Here is a 20,237-nt window from a genome sequence, read left to right on the forward strand (position 1 = left end):
CAAGCAGGAGTTAACAAGGCAAAGAGTGCAGGGAATTGTGTTCCAGATGAGGACAGCTTGCTATGAAGTCCCTGTGGCAGGCAGGACTGAAAGGCCAGTGGTACAAAGAGAGGGTGGGAAGGACCCACCCTGAAGGTGGGGTGGGGGCGCCAAAGTTGGCCAAGAAGATTTTGTTCTTATTCTTATGTCAATGGGTAGCCATTCAAGGGTTTAAAATAATGGAATAAGGTTGGATTTCTGTGTTTTCAAGGTCACTCTGGCTGCAGGGCAGAGAGGGAGCAAACTGGAGAGGAGCAGTAACAGATGCTAGGAGAGATCAGGCAAGATGGAGACGGAAAGAAATGAGGGATTGAAGGGAAAGTGGGGAAGCAAAATCGACAGAGCTTCGTGATAGACTGGATTTGTGAGAGGAGAGTAGGGGAAAAAGGTGTCGAGGATGATCCCCAGATTTCTGGCTTGTGCAACTGAGTGGATAGTGCTGCTATTCAGTGACCCAGGAGATGACGTGGGAGGGGCCAGCTTGGATATGCTGAGACTGACAGGATTTGCACTTCCTGTGGACCTCTAGGTGGTTGCACAGGTTTAGCGCTTCTAAGAGAATTCTGAGCTAGAGATGTGGGAGTTCTCCGCTCACTGCATGGCTTCCATTGCTCACCATTATGCATTCTGGCTTCTAAACTCTTGACCTGTCAGTCTTAAATCATGGGTCACAGTGATCTGGCCAGCGTAGGTTTCAGGACTCAGATCTGTGTCCTGGACCCCAACGGCCTATAATTCAACCTAAGATTAAATTGTCTTTATTTTTTAGATTGACTCTTTTTTTTTAATTAATTAGATTTATTGGGGTGACAATTGTTAGTAAATTTACATAGATTTCAGGTGTACAATTCTGTATTATATCATCTATAAATCCCATTGTGTGTTAAATTCTTTATTTTTATTCTCATTATCCTGTTGGCTCATTTTGTGACTATCAACCATGACCTTGTTTCACATGAACTACCATCATGTCTTTCCTAATATTTGCAACTGATTTTTCTTTTTCTTTCTAACTTTGTGAAATGTTTTTTTTTTTCGTGGTTTTGGCTCATCCTTCCAAGCCTGAGATCATTTACGCTCTTGCTTCTGGCTCCCAGCGAGACAGCTCACACCCATTGGGTGATTTACACACTCTATCAGTCTAAGCCAGGGATTCTCCACTGGGGATTTCCAGACCCCTTGGGGGGGGGGGGCATGTCCTAGAATGTGGGCTAGGAAAAAAAAGACACCTCTATTTTTATCAACCTCTAACTGAAATTTAGCATTCCCTCTAAGCATGAATGTGAGCAAAACCCTCAGTAGTGTTAGCGTGTGATTTATATTAATAGACATCACAGCTATTTTCATCTCACTGTAGTTGTAGAAATCTCAGAATGTCCTTTATCATTATACTACTTGGAAATGTCAGTAGTTGTTGCTAGCTCTTGTTATTAAATATATTTAAAAGAACTACGTTTATAATTTTTTAACATTTTTGTAAATTATTTCAATTGACTTCCTCTATAATCATATATCTATACATACACACACTCCTTTTAATGGGTTTTAAAACATAATTCTGAGGCGGAATCAGATCTTGCCAGGCTGCCACAGGGGTCAATGGGTGAAACGAGGTTAAGACCTGAGGCCTAATCCACCTCCCTCCCAGCCTCCTGCAGAGCTTGTGTTGGAGTTGACAAGGTTCATACATTCATGTGGGACCTCAGGTCCCACAGGCAAGGACCTGGCTTATAGAGACACAGAACACTATGTTGGGCAAAATACGTGGTAGGAAATGGAACGGGGAGGAGGAAAATGAGAAGAAAATGGGATGGGGGAAGGGAAGGGCAGGAGGCAGATTTTACCAAAACCACAAGAAACTTACTCATAGCTGTGGAAAACTCAACCTTTATTATTACCTGCCTAGTGCAGGGGATTAAAATTGCATTGAGCTAGATCCATATATTAGTGTAAAAATCTCTCTCTCCCCCCAAAAATGTACAAACCCAAGTGATTATAGAAAAACCAATGTGGCAGCTATGATAGAGATATCCAACCCCCGGGCCCTAGGCCTTTGCTCCCTCTTTCCCCCTAATCCCAGTATTTATTCCACAGAAACATACAGGCTTAGAGAAGTTCTAGCTACAACATGGCAGATGGGAGGTGGGGTTTGGGGGCAGGGATCAAGCCCAGGTCCAGTGTTTCAGAGGACGGGGCGGGAGAAGCCAGAGCTGAGGACAATTCCAGGAGTAGGCACAAGGGGACATCTTTCTCCCGGTTTTGTCCTCCTCACTCCACAAATTCTCAGCCAGTGGGGTCCAGTGTGTACCGGAAAGAGAGAGCTGGGGGGGCACAGCCTTCCCTCCAGGAACCAGTGTTGTCCAAAGGGGCCCACGTGCTCCAGGGGGCCATGTCCAGTGTCTGCCCTGTATTTGCCCCCACCCTCCCCCAAGGGATGGCTAGAAGAGGTCCGAGACAGTCCCATCCACAGGGCCAGCTGGGTGGGTGGCAGAAGCTTCTAGAAGAGGAGCAGGAAGGGGGCATGAGGAAGGGAGGTCATCAGCTTCCTGGCAGGCCCAGCCCACCTTCGGTCACACTGCCCCTCTCTCAGAGGTGAAGGACAGTTAGGAGGAGAGTGGAGGTGCCATTAGCTCCTCTTCTTTGTGCCACTGGCTTCCCCGAAACCCTTCCTGAGGAGGGAGGGGTGGCTGGGGGTCATGATTCACGCTGTGTTGAGTGCATCCTCTGCCAAGAACCGGTGCAGCTGGGAAAAGGGTGGTCGCTGCTCAGGCTCCCGGCTCCAGCACCGAAGCATCAGCTCATACAGGCCCAGTGGGCAGGCAGGTGGCCGTGACAGGTATACCTACATAGTGGCAGCAGTGTGGACGAAAGGCAGGGAACAAAGGTTCTTCAGTCCCAAGATGACAGGCTCTGGCCCTCCCAGCCCCCTGGCCCCATCTTCCAGGCTCCCGTCTGCTCTGACCTGCCGGCCCTGGTCCCGGAAGAACTCCCCTGCGTTCTCAATGACTTGTTCATCGGTCAGCTGCCCGAAGGGCTGGGCTCGGCAGAGCATCAGCACCTCCCACAGAGTCACCCCAAAGGCCCACACATCACTCGCAGTCGTGAACTTCCCCTGGTACATGGATAAGGCAACAGGCAGAGACTTCAGGCAACACAGGCAACACAGACCCTCCTCCCTTCCCCACAGAAGGTCACGTGCACTCAGCACTTGCCCAGCCTGACTCCCAACCCTGGGTGCTCCACTCTCCGCAGCTGGCTGTTTCCCAATGCCTGTCCCTCCCTCCCTCCCTCAGCCTCTGCCTTCTTTCTCGGGCTCTAGTCGTCTCCCTCTCACCTCTTCCCTCTTTGACTGTCCTTCCTTTCCATCCTCCTGCCCCCCAACTTCCGGTCCTGAGTAGCTCCCAACTCATTTCCACCTATCTCTAGCCTCATCTCTCCCTCTGTTTCTCTTGCTCTGTTACCCTGGCTCCACCTCTCGTACCCACTCTTGGCTCCTGGACCCTATCCCATCATGCCATAGCTCCCTGCTTTCTCCAGTCCCTGGGTCAGAGGAAACCTTACAGAGCACTGGACCAAACCCTCACTTTATAGCTGCAGAAACTGCAGTTCAGGAAAGGCAAGTGACTGAGTGATACTAGAGCTCCAAGTGGCAGTCCGTGGCCCGCCCTGCCTGCCTCTCGGGCCCCTCACCATGAGGATGCACTCCCAGGCCATCCACCGGATGGGCAGCACCGCCCGGCCCTGCACGCGGTAGTAGTCCCCGGCGTAGAGGTTCCGGCTCATGCCGAAGTCGGCAATTTTGATGGTGAAATTTTCCCCAACCAGGCAGTTTCTCGTGGCCAGGTCCCGATGCACAAAGTTGAGTGTAGCCAGATAGCGCATGCCGGAAGCGATCTGGGCCGCCACGTGCAACAGCATCGGGTAGCTGAGTACGGGAGTCAAAGGCAGATGGTGGGGGGCAGCCCTGGTCGTCCCCACCTCACAGATTCCCAGGAGAGGAGGTGCAGCTCCTTCCCCATGACCAGGCGACATCGACTTCCTGACTTCCCACACAGAGAGGGGAGGCCCAGGAGGAGGCTAGCAGATAGGTGCCCACGCAACTTTTCTTTGGCTCATCCGACCCCAGAGCGAGCACTTTTATTACGCAACCCGATCTGGACTCGGGCAGTGAGGGTGACAGTGGGCATGGGGAAATTCCTGGCAGCTGCACGTCCCTTCAACACCCTCACTGTAGTCATTGTAGTCCAGCCTTTCTGCCCTTCCAGTTCGTGGATGAGCATGTTCCCCATCCCAGGCCCTCGCCTGGACTCAACTTGCCTCGTCAGCCCCTGCTCCCCTCTTTGCCACCAGGCTGGAGCAAGGGGAGAGGAGACCCTCTTGGGAACTGTGAAGGAAGAGCCAGCCTGGGTAAGTGGGTACCTGATAGTGGGCCCCTGTGCAGCCTCCTCATCCCCAGGGACCCCCTCAGTCGCCTTGTCCTCCAGCTGGTGGGCGCTGAGGAACTGGTTAAGGTCGCCGTTCTCCATGTAATCGGTAATCATGCAGAGGGGGTCGTCCTGCACACACACGCCCAGGAGCCGGATGATGTTTGGGTCCTTTAGCCTCGACATGATCTTCACCTCCTTCAGGAAATCGTTCCTGCAGAGGCGGGGAAAAGGTAGTGGGGACACTGAGGGACTGACCTGCCCTTCCCCCACGCGCGCGGACCAGAGCCCCACCAGGCACACATGTTCTCTCTGGCGATGTGGGGCCTGAATAGGGAACCTCCTTACCAGACACCCCTCAGTTGTCCCTACCGTTTTCTCTCTGGAGTACCCCTCTCGTCATGACCACCCCTCCCTTCTTGCAGAGGCCATCCCTGGTCCTCACCTGGCATTCTTGGTGGCATCCGGCCGTAGGATCTTGACAGCTACCAGCAAGGGGTGTCCCTTGCGCACATTAAGGGGAAAATCAAGACTGACCAGATCTTGAGGGCTCTCTACCTCACACAGGTGCACCTGGAGAAAGAAAGTCATTTGCTAGATGGTCACAAGGTTCACCAAGGTCACAGAGTCAACTGGAGTAACAGTCACAGACAACAGGTTTCTGGCCCAGGGGGATGTGTGGGCATGGCTTCCAAGCCCCACATAGACTCAGACTCTACTGAGGGCCAGCAGGATCCTCCTTACCTCCCCAAACTGGCCCTCGCCAAGCTTCTCCTTGAAGCGGAGCCGTGACCGAGGGAAATCCACTCTGGGGGGCCCATCCCCAGCTGCCCCTGGGGGCAGCGCGGGCACAGCATAGGTGTTGCCCCCGGTGACGCCCTGCAGAGTGACAATGTCAGCCTCGGCATAATGGGGGACGCTGCTCTGGGGAGGCGGGGGCAGAAGCGGGGCGCCTGGCTTCTCAGGCTCCATGTAGTCCCCACTGCAGGCTGGAGGGGTGAGGGAAAGAAGACAGGAGAGGCATCAGGAATAGCCCCTGAAAGCGGTGTCCTCCACACCCCGCCTCCCAGGGGCGCCCTGTCTCCCAGCTGGGTGAGACTGGGTCTACCCTCCATCATCTTCCTGGTATTCCACTCACCACCCTCAAACCAGAGGAGACACTGGCATGGGATGAGAGTTAGCCATTCCAGAGTTTTCAGGGCACTGGAGATGGTTGAGCAAAAAGTATCATAAAGTCTTTATTCTCTAGGAATCCCAGCACATCCCAAGAGACCATGACGTAAGTCTTGTCTAGAAGAGGAATTGCTCTTCTCACCATTTGAAGGAGGACGGTCACCCTCCACTTTCCAAACCTTTGTCCCACTCACTGCCAGCCTCTCCCTTTCACTTAGATGTTCCCCCCCGCCCCCCCCCCCCCACTTTCAGCCTTGGCCCCTCCCTGCCATGGTTATCCAAACCCTCCCTGACCCAACACACCAAGCTCAAAGACAAGCAGAGACGGGCACACAGAGAGGGTAGGGGAACAGTTCCTCAAGGCCCGCACAACAAGGGGTCTACAGACAAAAGAGAGGAGGCAGAGCTGTCCCCTCTGAGCCCTGGAGAAGGGTGACAATGAGAAAGCAACACCAAGGGGAGGGAGAGCAGACAGAGAGGGCAGGGGCATGAGCCTTCACCTCTGGGACTGCAGAGAGAGGACACATGGGGGGAGAAGGCAAGCACCCAGGGTGAGAGGCCCTCCTTGCAGCTCTAGAGAGAGGGGAGAACAAAGGAGGAGTTACAGGAGAACCTGGGCCACCACCGAAACCTCCTCTCTGGCTCTGGAGAGCTGAAGAGATGGGGTGGAAGAGGAGGAGAGGGCAGAGCTGAGAACCAGCGAGCTTTCTACTCCTCAGCTCAAGGGGAAGGCCTTAAAAAGGAGCAAGCAGCAGCAGAGGAGAGCTAAGGGCACAAGAGCGTCTTCTGTGGGAACTCAGGAGAGCAAAAGAGGCCACAGTGAGGAGAGGACGGAGTGCAAGGTGTGAGGACGTTTCCCTGCCCCAGTAGAGGTCCGGGGAGCCTGGCAGAGCCCAGGGGCAGAGGGGCTTACCCTGGGTGTTGGTGGGTTTGGCCCAGGCGGGTGTGGGGGGGCCCGGGCCTCGAGGGGGACGGGCGTAAGTGGCCAGAAGGAGGCGGTAGGCCGGATTGGAGAGCAGCAACGCTGTCGGGAGAAGGAGGGGGGGAGACACGGGGAAGGGATGAGACTCAAGGCTAGACAGACAGGGAGACCAGGAATAGGGCAAGACCAGGGCTGACGGGAACGAATGCAGTAAGAGAGACAGGATAAAACAAGGATCTGAAGAGTGCTGGGTAGCTAGATGGATAATGAATGGATGGATAGATTGATGGCTGGATAAATGAATAGATGATGGATAGATGATAAATTAATGGATGGTTGGATGAATGGATATATGAATATATATGGATAGATGGATGGATAGGTGGGTGATGGATGAATGGTTAGATGGATGGATGAATGGACGAATACATGATGGATAGGATAAATGAATGGATAGATGGACAGATGATGGATGGATGGATAGATGGATAAATGAGATACATGATGAATGAATGAATGATGTGTGAATATAGATAGACGGATGCATGACGGATGGATGGATGGATGGATGGATGGATGGATGGATGGATGGATAGATGGAAGGAAGAAAGGAAGGAACATAGTGAGTCTAGGAGAAAGGAGCGGGGCCAGGAAGACACAATGAGAGGGCACAACAGAGAAGATAGAATACAGAGACAGGATGAGACCCTGGGGATTATGGGTAATACATGGGAAATTCTTGAGGGAGATTATATGGTAGGGACATGGAATGATATAGTGGGTGGTGACCAGGGGCACAGATATAAAATGAGTTGAAACTGGGGAAGACAGGAAAAAAAGGGAATGGGAAAGGAGTGGGAAAGGAACACAATAAGAAAACAGGCAGAGAAGTGAGGTAGAACTGGAACAAGGCAGGTCTTACCAGAGCCATTGGGGACACTGGGAGCAGAGTGGGGTGGATTCCCACGAGGCCGGGGCTCCTGATAAGGGGGTGGTTCTCGAGGGCCTGGGCGGTTGTTGATGAGGATGGTGTCCCCAGGGACAGAGAGATGAACTGTCAGCTCCTCTTCTAATACCCGACGCTCAGCCTTGTCATGGGGAAGGTAAAATGTGAGGTGTGTTACTGCTTAACTCGTACATCCCAGCTCTTTGTTAAATGCTATACTCATGTTCTCTCCTTCGGTCCTCACAATAGTCCTGCAGTGGTATCTACTATTCATTTCACAGGTAAAGAAACAGGATCAAGAGCATTTAAGTGAATTCCATGATATCCCATCCGAATCTGACTGGCCCATAATAATGCTCGTCACCACCAGGGATTAGCAACCAAAAGCTACGGGTTTGGGATGTGCCAGACTTCTCACTCCTCCAGCTCCAATCTCCACCTTTTCCCACACATCTTCTGTCCCAAGAGGCTGACCAGTGTGGACTGCATCCACAGGTGGGGTCTGGGTTGGCCAGAGAGGAGCCCCAGCAGGAGCTTGGAGGGGTGGTGCAAAGTGATGGTGGAAAGTGAGGGTGGCAAGTGACATCAGGGTGATTATTCTCCCAGCCCCTCCCTGAGGGGTGGACTCAGGCTAGTTGCATTCCTGAACCCAAGTCTGCCGCCCCTGGAGGCGCCCTCTCCATAGACTCACTCCCAGATTCTGGTAAATGCAGCCTCCTCTCGAGTCCTGGGGCAGGAAGGGTGGGGGGGATGTCCCATGGTGCCTGATGGTGACTGCTCTGTGGTGTCTAGCCCTGGGGAACTGCACTACTCCTCTTGATTTCCATGTGCTCCACCCTCACTTTTATAAGTGGTCTCTTTACTAAGCCCTCCCGCAACTACTCTAGTTAGGTTGTGCTCGGGGTCCCCAGGGACCCCAACTCTGCAGACCCGTGGCCCGCCCACCTTGCCCCGCCCACTGCCCCTACCTTGCCCCGCCCACTGCCCCTACCTTGCCCCGCCCACCTTGCCCCGCCCATTGCCCCTACCTTGCCCCGCCCACTTTGCCCCGCCCACCTTGCCTAGGAGCCTGCGCCAGTGCAGCCGCCAGAGCATGAGGGCGATGATGAGCAGCAACAGCAGGATGATGGCCACCAGGCAGCCGATGAGGATGGCCGTCGGGCTCCCCTCGGCTTTGGCCACGGGCTGCTGGCCCCTGGGCTCCAGCTCTGGTGGAGGCAGGGGGGTCAGGACAGCAGGAGGCTTCTCACCCAAGCTGGAGGGTGCCCAGGGAGGAGCGGTGGCACAGGACCCACCCGGAGGAGGGAGGAGGCCCCAGGGCTGCTCACCCAAACTGCTGAAGTTGGTGGGAGGTGGGCCAGGTGGCCACCAGGGGGCTGGTGGGAAGGTTCCCCGCAGCACCGGTGAGGAGTCGTTCACCGCATCTGGGGAGAAGGGAGAGAAGACAGGGAATCAGACAGGAGGAGAGACGCAGGGAGACATACTGCAGGAGACCCAGGGAACTCAGTCACCCAGCGCGAGTGGGAGCAGTGTTGATACTCAACTCGTGTCCCAGCCAATCAGAAGGGGGGTGTGAATAAGGTCCTAGGGGTCTGGAGGCGCCTGGCTGTGGTGCACGGCAACCTTTCAGTTGCTGGATTGTGGGGAGATGTAGGGCTGGGGCTGGGGTGGAAAGCAGGGCGGGGATCCTGATATCAGGAAGTTTAGAGAAGAGGCTATTTCCCAACCTGCGCACAGTATTTCAATATTTTAATAGGCAGCACTGTCATACTCGTTCAACATCAGTCCTGCGTGAAAGGCTCATAAAGAAAAGACAGAAACAGATGAGGGAGAAGGGGGAGGAAGGGGTTCAAATGGCTTGGGAAGTCTCATGGGTAATGGGTACATATGGGGTCAGGGCGGGGTACCTTGGAGCACTGAAGGGTGGCAGAGGTTGGGCACTGAGCCCACAGCAGGGGCTTACCAGAGATGAAGGAGATCTCACTGAAGAGCAACCAAGGCCCAGCAAAGAGGAAACGGCACTGCAGAAAGCGGGCCACGCGGCTGCCCAGTGGCACTGACACAGCTCGGGCTCTGGGGTCCCCCAGGCTGCCCCCCAGGGCATGGCGCACCGGCTCGCCCTCCCAGGCCATGGCCGGGCCCCGCTTGAAGCGACACTCCACCCCACCAGGCAGGCGGGCTCCCAGGGTGTGCATGTTGTTACAGTGAACCTGGGGGGAGGGAAGGAGGGACACAGGTTCAAGGCCTGGAGAGCCCAGTGAGCTCCCCAGGGTCACCCTCCCTGGTCTCAGAGCCCTGCCTGGGCGCTGGCTATCCTTACCTGCATGGCCTGGAAGGCCCTCAGTCGGTCGAACTCAAACTCCATCTCCACATAGCCGCTGGGGAAGCTGAGGTTGCTCCAACCCACGTAGTCATAGCCTGGCCAGACCCGCAGCTCCTGGCTCTTGCGAAAGTCATCCAGCCCCACCACACCATCTGCCAGCTGGCCCAGACCTCCATACTGCAGCCTAAAGAGGAGGGGCCCAGGAAGAGGACATTGGAAGAGAAGGAAGTGTCGCCTGTGCAGGTGCTCTGCAACCCCGACCCAGGCAGTGGCCTGGCCAACCTCAGGCGGCTCTCTTCCCATCCCCAAGACTATGATGGGTACTCTGAGTCACATGCTGCACAAAGCACACACCATTTACCCTATGGTGTGGTATTTATTGTGACAAAATCCAACATGTGTTAGCAAAGGGGTACCTTCTTCTAATTCATACAAAGCATCACATGAACTAGTGGTTGCCTTGTTACCTTTCAATCCTGCTTCTGTCCCTTAAGGACCCATCTAATCCATCCCCCTCCCCATTCTTCCATCTCACAGACCAGAAATACCAACCCCCACCCCACCCACTTGGTCCTCCCTCCCAACCCAGGCTCTGTGTCCTGCAAAGTCTGCTGTTTTCACCCGCCAGCTGTGTGTGTGGTGTGTCCATCGTAGGTGGAGTCGTTGAGGGGCACAGCCTCAGCTAGGTACATCGTCTGCCCCACGGGGGCCGTGTAAGACAGGAGTCCATCTGGGGCAGGGCAGGAGGAGGGGTGTAAGAGATCCTAGCCTCTGTCCCCCACCCCTGCAGCAGTCCCCTTTCTCATACCACCCCCCACAGACACACTGGCATGGAGGACACAATGCTGGCCAGTCTCCTCCTCACTCAGTGACCGCTTCCCGACAGGAGAAAGAGGATCTTGGATGCCCCTCTCCCCAAGCCCACGCCCCTCTCCCCAGGACAGGAAATGAATTATCAGGGGCAAGAACGCTGAACAACTCACCCTTCCAGAGACAGCCATAGAGCTCCACCCGCAGACAGACACTCATGACCCGGTCAGCCCGGGGGTAGAAGCGAACCAGTCGGGCCACCATGGGTGGCCCCAGGTCCTTCAGCACCACTCCCCCAGGGTCCTCATTACCTAAGATCACCTGTGGGCCAGGAAACAGGGTAGATCGGTGGGAAATGCTCCAGGTCAGATTTAACTTCCTCATCACCAGCTGCTCTCGGGCCCAACCCACAATAGCCACACAGCGACCCATGAAGGGGGGGCGCCAAGCACACAGGCTGTGGGGCTGCCAGGCATTTGGAAATCGAGGAGCTACAGCACAGACCTCTGACACCACTCTCAGCTGATGGTCTGTTCTCCTACTCCAGTGTCAGCTCTCCCACTTCTTGCCTGGCTCCATCCATTTGTCCCAAAGCCACTCATCTCATTGTGCCGGATTCCACCCAGTCCTCACAGCTCTGCACCCCAGCTTCAAGCTTCCCCCACCCCCTGTTCACTCCACAGGCATTGGCCCAGAGCCCTCTGTGCCCCAAGGCACATTCTCAGTGGTGAGCACCAGCCTTTCCCCTATAAGACAGTTCCCTAGGAGAAGCAGCTGTGAAGAACAAGAGGCTGGATGTGGGCCAGAGCAGCAGCGGGAGGTCAGAAAAGGCTCTCTGAGGAGGTGCCATGGGGGGTGGGGGTAGAGGGGGACACTGAATGGAGTGAGGAAGAACCTTGGACATGGGAGCTTTCCAGGCACAGAGAACAGCAAGTGAAATTGTCCCACAGCTGTGGGATGAGCCCTAGCTTGTTCCGGGAACAGCAAGAAAACCAGTGAGGCAAGAACAGGAGGCAAGAGGAAGAGATGCAGCAGGGGCTAAGGCAGGCCCAGCTTCAGACTAAAGAAGGAGCTCAGCTTTCATTCTGACAGAGTGAGGAGCACTGAGGGCTGTGAGTCAGATGTGCGGCTCCTGTCTCGCATTTTCTGAGGTACACTGGATGTAGCCTCTAGGGTGAGACCCGACTTCAGGCAGGAAAGGGCAGAAGCAGGGAGAACAGTGTGGAGACTACAGCCGGCCTTCATCTAAGCGGGGAGGGTGGCGGGGAGGGTGGGAAGCGGTTGGATTCAGGACACATCGTGGAGGTTAACAGACTGGACTTGCTAAGGCACTGGAAGTAGGAAGTGAGAGAACAAGAGGAACCAGAGCTATCATCTTAGCTCTCAACCTGAACAACTGGGCAAATGGTGGTACCATTTCCTGAGCTGGAGAACACTGGGGCTGGAACAGGCTTGGGATGGGAATGGGACTCAAGTTCTGCTGGGGAAGTTGACGGCAAGTTCAGGACACTCATCGACATCTAGATGGCAAGGTCCGGCAGCTGGTCAGGCGTGCCTCACTACATGGAGCTCGAGGGCAGGAGAGGGTATGAACTGGAGAACTGTCAGTGGACAGGTGGCATTTCATGTGCAGCTAGAGAGGACAGCTACCCTTCCCAGGTGTTATCCCTCTCAGCCTCACCTCCTGACCCCAGCGGTCCCTCCAGTCCATCCAGCGGTGGCCATCCCGGGAGTACCGCAGCCGGTAACTGGGAGAGAACTCCTTGCCCAGGCCCCCAGCATGCCGCCCCTGGGTGCCCACCAGAGCCACCAGGTGCAGCCGCCGCAGGTCCACCTGCAGGTACTCCTCCTCCTTGGGAAAGACCGGCCCTGCAGGGCACCATGCCCCATCCCCGTCGCTGCTCTCCAGCCTAGGAGGAGGCAGGAGGTCACGGGGAACATCTGGCCCTGCGTCTGCCTCTGGCTTTAGTATTTGAAGCCCCCCCCCAAGGACTGTGGGGGTTTCCTTGGCATTGGCCCTCTCAGAAGCCACCTGGCTTGAGCAGAGGGCTTGGAATAGAGGCCCCAGGAGTTCCCTCCAGGGCAGCCCCGCTGTGCCAGATACCTGCTGTGGCGAGCAGCAGTGGAGTCTGACCAAGAGCTGGAGGCAGAGATGTCCCCATCCGGGATGGTCCGGTCCTGCATGCCCAGGGCATAGCGGCACTTGGCTGGGTGAAAACAGGCACATAGAGGGTCAAGGCGCCTGACTCTCTGTCTCCCAAGCCCCAGCCCTCAGGGACCCAGCAGCCAGTCTCCTCACCAGGGTCAAAATGTCCCTTCATATCAGCATCTCCAGTTGCCACCAGGAACAGCAGCAGTAGCGGAGATGAGAGGACCCCTAGCCCCATAGTTCCTGATCCCTCGGGCCTAGGGAGGTGGGGGCAGCATCTCTGTAAGGGACAAATTGGGTAGGGGGGTAAGTTAAAGGGCAATCCGGGAGACCGGGTCACAGCCAGCCATAGTAGACAGAGGGTCAGAATGGGCAACTGTGGGGATAACAGCAGTAAAATGACAATGGGAGTTGTTTGACAGCATCAGCTATATTTTTAGAATGCTTCTCATGTGCCAGACACTGGGCTAAACGCTGGTCTCCTGCCCACCAAGGTGCCCAGAATTCAAAGACAATTGGGGACCCCCAACTCCTTCCAACCTCACAGTCCCCTGTAGCCCTGCTAGGCCCGGTGTGGTCCCTCTACCAGTCACCTAGGCAGCACCTGGGAGCTTGGGAGAAATTTAGGGTCTCAGGCCCACCAGAGACCTGCTTAGTCAGAATCTGTATTTTAACACAATCCCCCAGTGATCTGTGCCCATGAATGTTTGAAAACTCCTGCTCTTCCTCACTGGGACCAAGCAGCTTTTCCCCCACTTAAGACCTTTCCAACTGAAACCTCCTTGTGAACTGGAACTACCCTCCCCAGCCCAGTGCAGGAAAGGCTGTTCTGACCTGTCCTCTCCTCCAGACCCTGGAATCCTGAGGGACCCCTAGCTCCACCCCTCATACCCCAGCTCTCCCTGCCCTGCCTTCCCTTCCTAAAAGCAGACCACCTGTCCCCCCAGTTCCCACTTTCTGAAGGGGGCTGCCTCTGAAGGAAGAGCCCAGGGCGGAGGAAAAGGCTGAGTTGCCTGGGAGATGAGGGCGGGTCTAAAGACAGGGAAGCCAGGTCACCCCAGGAGGTAGGAGTGGGGGATACTCCCCCATCCCTTTGTCCTCCTCCAGCTGCTCCCACAATGCTCTGGGGCAGGAATGTAAGAGGCAGCTGAGACCCCACAGCTCTGAAGCAGCAGCTGAGGGGGCTGACTGAGTTGCGGGGGGCATCCTGCTATCAAAGGAGAGCTAGAACCGGAGGCAACATGCCTGGTCCCTTGGGGGTCCAGGAGCCGGCAGCAGGGGCCTGGAATTCCTGGGTGCCACTCTCCACCCCCACCACTGTGGGGAACAGCGGGCCCTTGTTCCCCTGAGTAACCTTCATGCCTATCCCGGATGAGTCATCAGAGCCAGACGGAGCAAGAGAAGCCCGGGCACAGATACAAAGACAGGCAGAGGATAGGAGGCAGGGGGAGGCAGGGCGAGAAACACAAAGCAAGAGGTAAATAGAGCAGCACAGAACCCAGCAGAGAACTGTACAGCTGCCTGGGGCAATCCTCTGACACCCCCTCCAGAAGACCTACCCCAACCCCACCCCACCCTGCCCCATTATAACCAATTACACACCAGGGGCCAGACACTGAGGCAGGTTTCACCTCCTCTCCCAACCCCTACCCCTACCCCACCACAGACAACACCCACACAGCTCTGTATATCCACAAACACACGCACACACATGGTCAGACACAAGGACTGACAGAGCCTGCTGTGAACGCAGGCTAGCTGTAGCACACACACCTCTGTGTCTCACAGACGGCCTCTCCTAGGCTTTCAGTAACAGACATATGTGACATCCACATGAACTCATTACACATATAGACTCCCACCCAGCCAGGGCAAACACAGACGCTCATACACACATCGGCTCCATCCACACCTTGGTCTTCTTTAAAGTCCAAGCCCATCACTTAGTGAAGAACCATCTTCAGACACCTGTGAACATGAAATGACAGACACCACATGCTCCTGTGATCGGAGAACTGTGGAAGACACACACACTCTGGCCCTAGAGGGCAGGATCCCCATAGAACTGGGGCACATCACCTAATACACACAGTGACCAAGCCAGAGAGAAGTCAGGGGGTGGGAACTTGGAAGCTGGAGTAGCAGTAAGGATGAGCCATCCATCCCCCATTCTGCTTTCACCTGTCTTCACTGTACCACTCAAGTCTGGACACACCTACGTGCCCTCAGCAACAGTGAGTCTGAGCACCAGAATCTGGCTGGGGTGGAGGTGCTGAAAAAGAATGTCCAGCCAGCAGGGGACCTGTGGGGTGAAGGCTGGGGAGAAGGTGTGGGGGTAGGGACACTGAGGGAGGTGCTCATCATCTCTCGGCAGAACCAGCTGGCCATCCAGTGTGGCTGAGCGGCTGGCTGCCACTGGCGGGTCAGGCTGCCAGTACCTCTCTGCTGGGCATTGGTCAGGTTGCCCAAAGGGGAGCTGGTTGGGTGGAGGCAGCAGGGACTGGCCAGGTGGGAGGGCGGGTCCACTTCTCCGAGGGAGGAGGAGATGATTCAGTGGGGCCACATAAGAGCACCTGTCTTCCATACTGAGTAAGGGAGGTCCTTCCTCTAAGCTGGAACACACTTTCCCGAGGTCAGGAGGTTCCTGCGTTTGCAGACAGTAAGCCAGAGCACCGGGGAGGCGAGCGGGGACGGACTGGAGGAGCCGCACAACCAAGTGCAGCGGGAACGTCCCGCCTCTCGGGGCGGCCCCCACCCTCCGGCCGCCGCGCTCGCCCTCCGCCGTTCTCCCTACCTCTCATCGTTCTTCCCACGACCCAGGCGTCCGGCCCGGAGTGCGGCCGCGGCGGCGGCGTCCCGGCAGGGGAGGGAGGCGGCGGGAGACGGGAACGGGAGTGGAGGCGCCGGCGGGGCTCGGGTGTCGGCGGCGGCTCCCAGAGCAGCTGTCGGGGGCCTGTTCCGGGGAGAGGAGCCAGGGCTGGGCGGCTCTGGCCCAGGCGCCGCCTCCCTCGCCTGGCCCCCCTCCCTCTTCCCCGCCGGCTCCCCCTGCTCGGCGCGCTCCCGCCGCGGCCCTCCCCGCCGCTCCCACGCCGGGCCCCGCCCACCCACATCCCCAGGCCCAGCCTCCCTGGTAACCACCCTGCGGTCCCCTCCCGCGGTGCGGTGTCCACAGCTCCCTTCACCCACCCCTCCAGGTTTCCCACAAGAGAGACCCGCCGAGCTGAGGCCTGGGCGGCCGGCTGCAGCCCGGCTTGGGGCCTCGCACACACCCAGGCCCCGTGAGGGGATGACCCCCCCCCACTCCTCCTTTTCTGGGCTCAGTTCCTGGAGAGGGAGGTGAAGGGGAGCAGCCCCAGGGCACCGGGAAGGAGCAGGTTCCCACATACTCAGGGCCTAGCCCAGCAGCAGGAGTGTGGATGGGGGAAGGGAGCAGGGTTCACCTGTCCAACAAGGCCCCCAAGCCCTCCAGACCCACTTTTCATACCAATCTTTGCTTCTCTCCGTCACCCTCTGGGCCTCTGGTACTCTACAGCCCAACCTCCATTGCTCCAGAACCTGACTGGCCTGCACCTCTCTGCTAGCCCCTTCCTCTCTCTACTTCCGCCTTCCAGTTACTCCCTACTCTACTGGAGTCCAGGCTCCCAGGCCCTGGTGCCCTGGGCTCCCTGCTCAAAGCCCAGTAGTCCTCCTCAGGGCAGGTCTCCCCCAGGACCAGCCAGCTTTGGACCTGGTGGGGTTGGAGGGTCTGATCAATGGCAAGGATAGACCTCTACAAAATGAGTGGTGCGGAGGTGGGGGACAGCGCAAAGAGAAAAGCAGACACAAGGAGACTGGGTAAACAAATCCAACAGACAGCAAGCTGCTGCGTGGGGTGGGTGGGACAGAGAGCTGTCCTGGGAGGTGCTCAGTGCACTGGGCACTCCCAGGGCCCACCTCTCCAAACCCCACCTGCAGACCCCTAATGTCACCAGCACAGTAAGCTCTCTCCATTGCACAGCTCCACCCCATTGCACCTCACAGCAGATATAAACTTACCTCACGTGCAGTTCCAGACACCAGTCCCAAGAAAGAAACACGAAGTCCCACCCAGACAAAAGATTACCAGGAAGAGGCTGGCCCCTGGGAGAGCCAAGGCACAGATGGGCACGAGCTCCAACCCAGGAGACAACACACAAATCTAAGGGTTCCCCACCTGCTAAGGGACTCACTAACAGACAGCCCAGGATCACTCAGAGAATTGCCTCTTCCCATAGTCCCCCCTGACCAAACCCCAGGGTTCCCCCAGAGCACCTACCCTTCGGACACGGTAAGGTCGCTGGGGAATCTGGGCCGGGAGAGGCTGGGCGGTGGGTGGAGTCATGCTGGGGGTGGGGCCAGGGTGTCCCTAGTAACCTCACCTGGGCAGCTCTTACACTCCGGTGGGACATTCCACACCCCAGGCCCACGCTGACCTGGGCCAGGTGGCATGGCTGTGCCAGACAGAGGGGCCCATTACGAATAGTAGAGTTAACCATAAAATCTTGAAACCCTTGCCCCCTATGGCGCCCCCAGGAGAAATTCCTAATCGGTGATGCCCACCTCAACCCGCCCAGGGCTAGAGGAGTGGCAGGGATGCAGGGCTGGGGCCCCGCGGAGTCAAGTGACAGTGGAAAAGGGGCGGGAGCCGACGGGAATGCGGGGCTCGGAGCCGGAGCCGGAGCCGAGATTCCCAGGGGCCAGAGAGGGAAACCCCAGCCATCCCAGGGCCCCAGAGCGGCACCAAGACCAAATGTCCACCCACCTATCCAGAGCCCACACCACATCTCCTGTGTCACTCCCAACTCCAGAGGCCCTGTGTCCTCCTGAGCCCCCAAATGACTCTCCCCTCCCCCATCCATGCCCTCCCATGCAGGCTTCCCTCGCAGAGGAGGGGAAACCACTGAAAAAAAAATGTGAGGAGAGGCGTGTAGGAGAGAATAGCTTCGGGCCTACAGGCCACCTGGCCAGGGCAAGGATGCCCAGCAGGACCAGTGAGAGGGAGGATGAACCGGATGAGCCGCCCATGAGCTGCAGTCCCTTCCCTGGAGGTACAGCTGCCTCTGGGGCAAGCGAGCTGGGTCAGCAGCTGGGGCGTGTGAGAACTGGCTGGTGGTGGGCAGGTGAGGGGGTAGACAAAGCCCTGGGCGTGAGTCAGGCCTGGGTACAAACGGGAAACTGAGGCCCACGAGTGGAAGGAGGAGAAAGACGCCACTGAGCTCAGCTGTGGGTAGCCTGGGGCATGGAGAAAGCGGGGACAGTGGTGCTAGGACTCAGACAGGCAGGAGATACAGTGAGGCCAAGGATGAGCGGAGCTCAGACAGGAAAGGGAAAGGAGATAAAGCGCAGGCCGCCGGGCAGACATGGAAGCCGGAGGTCTGGGGAGGAAAGTGCTGGACTGAGCACGAGTGAACTGAGTGGAGGCAGGGGAAAGGGTGGGGACACTTGGAGAGGAGGGCAGGAAAGTGAAGATCCCTGAGCAGTGAACAGACAGACCAAGGGTATAAGAAACAAGGACAGAGAACAGAAGAAAGGTTTGCAGTGAAACCGAAAGATGGGGGAAGAGGAGGAAGACTGGGGCCCAGGGGTTAAAACACAGGGACATGGGGAGAGGAGAAGAGTAAGAGGCTAAAAAAGGACGGGGCAACTGTGAGACAGACCATGGGGGAGAGAGGTAAAAGATGGAATGAAACCTATTTCTGGGCATCAGGACACAGAGGCTGCAGACCTACCCCTGGGGATATCCTAGACCCTCAGCCCACAGTGTGAAACTCTATTCTCCATCCTTCCCCTCCTCCCTGCCAGGCCTGCCAAGCTCCCCTCCTCCCACCACACCTAGAGCGTGGACTGCCTGGTCCCTCCCTCGAGGGGAGGGCCCAGCTAAGTCCCCACTCCTGCCCTCACAGTTCAGCTCTGGCTTCCTTCTTCTCACCTCCAGCTCAATTCTGGGTCCCAGCCTCCCAGTGTCAGGCCTTTGGGGCTCCAAGTCTGAAACTGCCAAGGCCGCCTGGCTTTGTCCGCCCTTCGGGTGCCGGGAGCAGCTGCCCGGGCCAGCTGCCCCAGCTTCAACGTGACCATGGCAACCCAGCCGGGCTCCCCTCGCCGAGCCTCCCGGCCCCCGCAGAGAGGGGGGGAGCAGTCTGGCCGGGGAGAAAGGGAGGGGAGGCGGAGGACTGGGAAACTGAACCAAAGGGAGACTGCAGACAAAGAGCCCCCGAACAAAGGGAGATCAAGAAAGGCAGCTAGGGGGAAAGCTGTGCTGGCTTTGGCTGAAGGCTCCGGAGGCAGTGGGTGTTTGGTCCGGCCGAGGGGGAAGGTCCAAGCAAAAGGGACAGACAGCCATGAGGTGGGAGAAGAGAGATTAGAATTGACGGGTGGTCCTTTAGGGACCTCTTGGGTCCCTAACAATTCACTTCCATCTCTCGGGATTTTGCACTGTGGGGAGAACCAAAATACCAGTTTCTTAGTTGGCTGCCCCCAATTGTACCAGTGGCCACAGGAAGTACCCGAGACTAGAAATCACCTTCAGTTTTCAGCCGCAATTTTAAACATACTACTCTGACCTGTCCCCTCTGAAGTATAAATGTCCTTGTCGGACAATGTACTCCATTTCTTGGTTGGAAAATAGGATCCCCCAAAGTCAAAGATGACTGGGCGTGGAGGGGCGGGGCAGGGCCGGAGCCGAGCGGATGCCTGTCACAGCACCCGAGGGGAGAGGATGCGGAGCGCCAACTGCGGATGGGAGGGGACAGCAGCAGGGAGGCCTGAGCGCGGTTACCTGGACGGGCGGTGGACTGGAGCACAGGGTCTGTCCAGGCGAGTAAACCCAGAAAGGTGAGGTGAGGAGATCTCATTAGTAGTTCGGCTTATTCTGAGGGTGAGCAGGAAGGGCCTTGGGGTTTGCCCTGGGAAATGGTGTGACTAGATTTGTGTTATTTTCAAAGCGGTTTCTGGTGGCAGTGTTGGGTGCACAAAGCAGAGCAGCAGCTGAGGGGGGAGGAGTTAATCCATCTTAATCCTGTCCACATCTGCCCGGTGTGTTCCCCTAGCCCCTCAGCCAGGAATGCCGTGAGGAAACGGGAAGCTCCTACAGGAAAGCTGTGCACATGCTAGGTGTCTTCCTGGTATTTTCACCTATCATTCGGTCGTCTCTCTAGGGCCTCTGAGATGGGTCGGGGAGGGCTCTTCATAAAAAGATCCATGGCAAATTTCTGCTTCCCACTCAGGACTTCTCCGAGACCCTCCTCCTTACTCTTCCCTAGAAGGGGGAGACAGAACGGCCTCCTGAGTCCTGCCCTTCCTCGCAAACACCACCTTTCATCAGTGTTTTGTGGGCCTCATGTCCCTGCAATGACCAGGAAAGACACTGGGGGGCGCTTGCTGCACAGGTGACCGGCACTATTGCAGAAGGAAGTGAGAGCCTGGAGGGAAAGAGA

General features: G+C 56.8%; 1 protein-coding gene across 7 annotated transcripts; it reads right to left on the bottom strand.

The window, feature by feature from the left end:
• Nucleotides 1-1,910: 1,910 nt before the first annotated feature.
• DDR1 (discoidin domain receptor tyrosine kinase 1) lies at nt 1,911-19,669 on the bottom strand. Of its 7 annotated transcripts, none has more exons than XR_013992999.1 (20): nt 15,581-15,715; nt 14,682-14,754; nt 12,937-13,066; nt 12,742-12,844; nt 12,319-12,547; nt 10,811-10,958; nt 10,449-10,557; nt 9,825-10,011; nt 9,468-9,714; nt 8,833-8,928; nt 8,561-8,712; nt 7,481-7,646; nt 6,550-6,660; nt 6,137-6,209; nt 5,208-5,452; nt 4,909-5,036; nt 4,459-4,677; nt 3,730-3,964; nt 3,002-3,151; nt 1,911-2,881 (listed from the first exon to the last, which is right to left on the bottom strand). XR_013992999.1 is itself a non-coding variant. In XM_081044007.1 (20 exons), exons 3-20 carry the CDS (start codon nt 14,724-14,726, stop codon nt 2,741-2,743), a joined length of 2,841 nt encoding a protein of 946 aa, XP_080900133.1. In that variant the 5' UTR covers nt 14,727-14,754; nt 15,581-15,739; nt 16,822-17,051; the 3' UTR covers nt 1,911-2,740. The 7 variants fall into 7 exon arrangements, 6 of the variants coding, with proteins under 6 accessions (XP_080900133.1, XP_080900137.1, XP_080900134.1 ...); XM_081044007.1 differs by lacking the exon at nt 6,137-6,209 and adding an exon at nt 16,822-17,051 and having other exon boundaries at nt 15,581-15,739; XM_081044011.1 differs by lacking the exons at nt 6,137-6,209; nt 6,550-6,660 and adding an exon at nt 19,580-19,669 and having other exon boundaries at nt 14,699-14,754; nt 15,581-15,739.
• Nucleotides 19,670-20,237: the final 568 nt, after the last annotated feature.

The sequence above is a fragment of the Rhinolophus hipposideros genome, assembly GCF_964194185.1.
Source record: "Rhinolophus hipposideros genome assembly, chromosome: 3".
Classification (NCBI taxonomy): domain Eukaryota; kingdom Metazoa; phylum Chordata; class Mammalia; order Chiroptera; family Rhinolophidae; genus Rhinolophus; species Rhinolophus hipposideros.